This window comes from Triticum aestivum, chromosome 6D (genome assembly GCF_018294505.1).
Source record: "Triticum aestivum cultivar Chinese Spring chromosome 6D, IWGSC CS RefSeq v2.1, whole genome shotgun sequence".
NCBI classification, from domain to species: Eukaryota; Viridiplantae; Streptophyta; class Magnoliopsida; order Poales; family Poaceae; genus Triticum; species Triticum aestivum.
Window position 1 is genome coordinate 349132006 of NC_057811.1, and position 6484 is coordinate 349138489.

The following is a 6484-nucleotide window of genomic DNA, read 5'->3' on the forward strand; positions in this document are numbered from 1 at the left end:
ATGGAGTAGTCCTCAGTATATTCCACCAAACCTTTTTGCTAGAGAGCCATTGTGCACTGTCAAATACCATGGATTTTCTACCCCGCAAAAAAGAATACCATGGATTTTCTAAATAAAATAAACTGGATTTTCTAAATTTTCTGGTATTCCGCATAACAGCACAGCAAACAGTGTTTAAAGCAGAGTTAACTGTCAATAACGTAGACACACAACGCTTATACACTTGAAACCAAATTATCGCGCATATACTTTTCACTGTAAGCCACCACTTTACGTTCAGCTTTTGCTGTGTGTGCCCGTCTGCTTTTAACTTCTTGCCCTTTGGCGGAGGATCGATCTGGCTGGCCACAAACCAAACAAAGGTGTCATTGCCCACAACAAACGCCACGGCACCACTATGTACTAGTACCACCTATGCGAACGACATTGATCCGGCAGCCACTATCGGCGTCAAGATGTTGTTCCACTGGACCCTGCGTACATTAACCACACTCGATCTCATCCTTATTAACCAACACTGAAGCGAATCCGATTAAGACGCTGGCATGCATGTGACGAGTACCATCTGCCACTGTTGCGCCCATTGTGCCATGACTGTAAACTCTTTTCGCCTAATCGCATTTCCAGCTGCCCCCACCCCCCAGTGGCTACCTGGCGCTGGACAAGATTCAAGGCAAGAAAGAGACACGCAGGTTCGCACGCTCCGTTGTTTATTTCCCCCAGCTCATTCTCTTTATTGGTTCGTCCAACGGATCCAAAATGTCAGACTAAAGCCCTGTTCGGAGGCGCTCCACTCCACGACTCAACTCCTGAAACGGCCGCAGCCGTAGTTAAAAATCATGGAGTGGGCAAACAGGTATTCCGCAGATTCTGCGGAGCTGGTGAAGTGCCGAACAGGGCCTAAAATTGCTGACATTTCAAAGTTGCAACGCAACGCGAGCCATTGGGCGCGCTTTCACTTTGGCCCAACGCTGCGACCCAGGAATTGAGGACGAAGAGGCAACAAAAACAGAGAGAGACCAACGAAGCTATACATGCAAACCGACTACACCACGAAGCTAGGTGGGTTATCTAGCTGTAGATATCCTCCGGGATGCTGTGCAACGCCGGCGACCACCGTCCCGGGCGCCTCGCGGCAGCCTCGTTGGTCGCCGCCGCCGCCGTCTGCTTCTTCGCGTGCTGCCTCTTGATGGCGCTCACCAGCTGCTCCAGCGCGGGCGGCAGGACGAAGGCGCCGCCGCCGGCGACGGCCGCGGCCACCTGCTTGAGCTGCTGCTTGCTCAGCAGGATCTTGACGCGCATCGCGCCGCCAGGGCTGGTGGCCGCTGCGTCGGCGACGGGCGTGCCCGTGGACTGCTCGACGGCCGTGACCGTCTTGGCGTCCAGCTGCAGCCGCGGGCACCTCACCAGCTTCCTGGCGTCCCTCCTCGGGAGCTGCGGGGCGGCCTCCAGCTCCATGGATCTGATGCTGGCTTGCTCCTCCGCAGTCGCTTCTTGCTCACTTGCTCTCGTTTTTTCTCGTGTTATGGACTTATGGTAGGGTAGGAGTAGTCGCTGCTCCGATGGGCAGTGGCTGGAGAATGGATATATAACGCATTTCTGCGTGTCTGAGGCTAGGGTTTTATATCATATGCAGAGGCTTACGAGCGAGACAGCTCATAGGCAACTGTCCGCGTAAAGATCGGAAAGGGACGGCTTAGGTGGAATCTTTTTCTTCAAAAAAGAGATTAGTTAGTTGCGGGTGATTTAATATTTTCGTTACAGCACGTAGTAGGGCCCATGCATCACATGCTACCGGAGAAATTTCTCATGACTGGCACCACACCAGTGCCGTTCCCTGCCATGCCATGCAGGTTTGATCTGGATTTCATCGGGAGAGAGAGAGAGAGAAAATATTTCGCCCACAATGCATACATTTTCTAAGTATGATGCACCAGTAGTATTGCTCTGAGTATTGAACGTAGTTAGTATATGGTGAGGCCTTGTTGGATGTCAGTCATGTGATCATGTGCTTCTGCATGTATGCGTCTGTACTTTCAGATGAAGGACGCAACAGACGTACAGTACAGATTATTCGCAATAATAATAAGAAACAGGGAAGGAATATATCGGCAGGCTCACCGGAAGGAGCGTGTGGGTGTACCCTACATTAAATGGTATGCACGTCTGGACGTACGTACGTACATGGGGAATGGTTGCGATGAATTGTCACGACGTACATACGTGTCCGGGAAGAAGTGACCGCTCGACCGAGAGAGAGGCGAGGCAGGGACCAGCGGCAGGTTGTTCATTTTGGCAGCACGTCTCCACCGTCACATATGCCTGATGAGTGATGCCTGTGCACGGCGGGTGGACAGGGGCAAAATTTCGTGTTTTGACCCTTTTCACGTCTAAAATCGAGATCTGACTCTGTTATGGAAAATTTTCGAGATTTGATCCTTTTGCTACCGCCGGAGACACCGGCGGTAGATGTGTACAGGCTACCGCCGCCCCTCGTGGTGGTAGGTTCCCTGACGCCGTCTGGCCGCCGTTAACGGCCGTGTACACGTGGCAAAGGACCTGCCGCCGCCGTCTATGGCGGTAGGCTATTGCAACCTACCGCCGGGCTCTCCGGCGGTAGGTTCCTGGATAAGGTTTTGAAGGAGGGGGCTGTGCTGCTCCCCCACCCACTCATTCACCCCACTCTTCTTTCGAGCTCTCACTCTCTCCCCCTCTTCTCCCCCACCAAATCACCCACTAGATCCCCCTGTCCCGTGGATCGAGGTCATTTGCATCACCCAAGGTACCTCCCCCATCCCCCCTTCATTTGGTTGGTTCAAATCATGCATTTTTGCTCATTTTGTTGGAATCACTAGTTCATGGTTTTGTTGTGGTGAAATCAATGTATATGATGCATTTAGGGTAATGTTTGTGCTTTGACAATGTATTGTGTCACTAGCATTGTTTGGGTAGTAAGAAATATCATTTAGGGTTTTGTTAGGGTTGATGACATGGTTAGGGTTAAGGTTGTGTTTATGGTTATGCTTAAGTAAATGCCTATATGATGAACTAGTTTAATTAGGGTTTTGTTAGAGTAGGTACCTCTTGAATTATAGCTCGATCTACTCCTAGTGTTCTAGTTTTTGTCAAGAGACGTTAGGATTTTTGCCTTGGATGACCGTTATAGTAATCCCTCGACTTGTAGGATGGGATCGATCATCTTTGTTGAGACTTCCGCGGAGGCGGCGGCGAAGCGTGAACGTGCAGTCATTGAGGAAAAGATGGACTTGTGGGTCAAAGCCGTTGATGCATTGAATGCGGCTTGTAGAGATTTTGCAAAGTATTATGTGTCAAGTGCGACGATGCCAGAGTTAAGTTATACCAAGCTAAAGAGAAAAACATAAGCAACCTTAAGAATGAAGAGAAAAATCATAGACGCGCTCTTGCAAGGCAAATTGCATTGTGTGGAACAAGGGATGAAGTGAATGAGATGGACTTTAACAACCCTGGCCGGATCATTGATTGGCTAGTTAGGCAAGCATCGTCGGCGATACTTAGTCGGGCAACTCGCTGGGCTTGGGTCCGTGAAAGAAATGATGTCATTTGTTGCAACCTCGGGCCGTACGACAAAGATGTCTTGTTGATGGAGTAGTAGAGGGGGTTGAAACAAATGATGTTGTAATGTCATTTGGACTGTAATGGCATGTACCCTTATCATTTATGCAACCTATGTCATTTGAACCAGTGAGAACATTATGTAACCTAGGTCATTAAATAAGTTATGCTTTGTGTTTGTATTGTATCATTTGATTTGAGTTATGGTTTGTTCCATTTCATGTAGCATGGAAAACATGACCCCGGAGCAGTTGAAGAAAGTATATGAGAAGTGTTGTGGCATTGCATCTAAGAATTTGGTGGCAGCGTCTGAGAAGATTGTACCGGAGCGACAACTTGCTATCAAGAGGGAGCTTGAAGCATGGTTCAAGAGCAATGATGAGGAGTTTGCTGCCATGATGGATTTCAACAAGTATCCATTCATGGAGGAACCTTCTGATCTTAAGGAGAGAAAAGTTTTCCGTAGGCTTGTGAAAGAAAAACAGAAGATACTTGATGAGCTGCATGAGAAGGCATATGCTTGCAGACATTCTGTGGCAACGGAGATATTTTTCTCTGTGAACATAGAAGAATTCCACGAGCTGGACTTGAGAAAACCCGGACAGGTCATTGGATGGGCAATCACACAAGGCAAGTCAGAGATTCCGGAACGCCGTGCTCGATGGGCCAGGTTCGGCGAAACGAAAGGTGTGTTGGAGAATTGGGCGGGATCGTCGGATTATCAACTGAAGCCTAATCCTGATCGTGACGCACAAATTGAACGTCTTATGCGTTTTAGATCTTTCTTTCCGAAGTAGAAAATGTATGCTCCGAGCTTGAGCTTTGTAGTTTGAAGTTATGTCATTCGAATCGCTAGAAGGGGGGCATGGACATGGATCAGTTATGTATGTCTTTTCTACTTGATCATTTCTAGTTTGAACTTATGTCATTCGAATCGTTAGAAGGGGGACACGAATCGTTAAAAAAGTGTCATTTGTGGACGTAATGAACGATGGTCAGTTATTGATGTCTTTGCTACTCGATCATTTGTGGATGCTTAGTTCATAGAAAGTTGTAAGAAATGGAAAGGCAAAGGGCTAAAAAATAACATAGATCAGCACCTACCGCCATAGGCTCCGGCGGTAGGGTGCCCAACCCTACCGTAAAATCAGTGGCCGACTTGGTCACAGAAAAATGGCCAACCCTGCCGCCATAGGCACCGGCGGTAGGTTGACCAACCCTACTGGAAAATTAGTGGCCGGCTTGGTCACAGAAAAATGGCTGCTAGGATGGCCAACCCTACCGCCATGATCCCTGGCGGTAGGATCCTACCGCCGAGCTGGCTGGCGGTAGGGTGGCCAACCCTACCGCAGAACAGGGGACCGTTTCGGTCACAGAACATTTCGCCAACCTACCGCCATACCCTCCGGCGGTAAGGTTTCATATCCTACCACCATGATGACTGGCGGTAGGGTGCTCTGTTTTCCTCTGTTTTCTCTGTTTTTCTTCTTCATCACTTCAAGACAAATCAAGTCACGGCAACAGCAAAACAAACATAGTTCATGACATAGTTTCATCAAATCGAAGACATAGTTCATGACAGGTTTCACAAATAAAGTACATAGTTCATGATAGGTATCACAGATCAAAGACATAGTTCATCACATGTTTCTCGAATCGAAGGCATAGTTCATGACTAGTTTTTTGAAACGAAGGCCTTATTGGGTCACACGAGGCCATTTTCCTTTTTTGTCGTGTGCCTCATCCTCCTCTTGGGCTTCACGAGCCCTTGCAAGCTTTCTTGCTCTCTCCTCTTGACGAGCAATCTTCTCCTTGCGTGCCCTCTCCTCTTCACGCTTCTTGCGCTCCATCCTCTCCTTTTCACGACGCTCTTCATCCACGCCTCTCTGAAATGCTTCTTCAAACAACCGCTGCCTCCTTAGACAATCTCGATGTTGATCTTTCTTAACATCTTCTGGCACATCTTGATCTATCCATGCGAAGTACTTACAAAGTGGAGAACGAATAAAGAAGAAATGTGGTGTCATTAGTAAGATAGATTCAATGGTTGACGACATGTTTGAACTTGAACAACTTACCGGCGGTACATCATAGGCGTGAGCTGGACGAGGACGATCGTAGGCATAGTTGGGGCAAACAAAATACCTTCTTCCTTCCGTCCATGATTTCTTGCGGTCGGTGGATACCTTAACTTTGCAAACATCTCCACACCAACATGATGGAGTTCTCATATCTTTGTCCTTCACCTTATCCAACTCGGCGTCTGTCCACTTGTCCGGCATATCCTCGCGGTTAGCACATGGTGGCCTCGTCACGGAACCGGAAGAAGCCATGCCTATAAAGACAAATTTGGTAGTTAGTAAAGTAAAATAACATGTATGTATGCAAAAAAACAAATAAACAAGACCAAATAACAAGTACCATTCACCTTATTTCAACCATCTGGGTTAAGCAAGATGTCAATAGGCCTTCCTCTATCAACCCTTCTCGTCCTACGAGCACGGCCACCGGTACCCGACCGTCCCCCACGCCCTCTAATACTGTCTCCTCGTCCACTACCGCCAAGATTCGTCCGTCCTCCACGCGCACCACTCCTGCCTCCTCGTCCACTACCACTCCTACCTCCTCGTGTGCCACCGGTACCTCCTCTTCGGGCACCACTTTGACTAGGATCCGGAGTGTTGGCATCGGTCCGTGGCTTTTTGGTGCATTTCCTAACATTGTGTCCCGGCTCGTCACATTTACCACAACTGTTGATGTCCGGTGCCTCCATGAAATGGCCGCTACCAAATTGTTTCATTCCGGTGTATCCAGCTAGGTCATCCATGTCACCCCTAAACCTCTTCTTTCTTCTTCTTCCCTTTGTAGGCACCATGAGTTCGGGGTCGGG

General features: G+C 48.5%; 1 protein-coding gene across 1 annotated transcript; it reads right to left on the minus strand.

Annotated features, from left to right (window-relative positions):
- Positions 1-882: 882 nt before the first annotated feature.
- LOC123141628 (uncharacterized) lies at positions 883-1587 on the minus strand. Its single transcript, XM_044560721.1, has one exon. It carries the CDS (start codon positions 1456-1458, stop codon positions 1072-1074), a length of 387 nt encoding a protein of 128 aa, XP_044416656.1. The 5' UTR covers positions 1459-1587; the 3' UTR covers positions 883-1071.
- Between the last annotated feature and the right edge of the window lie 4897 nt (positions 1588-6484).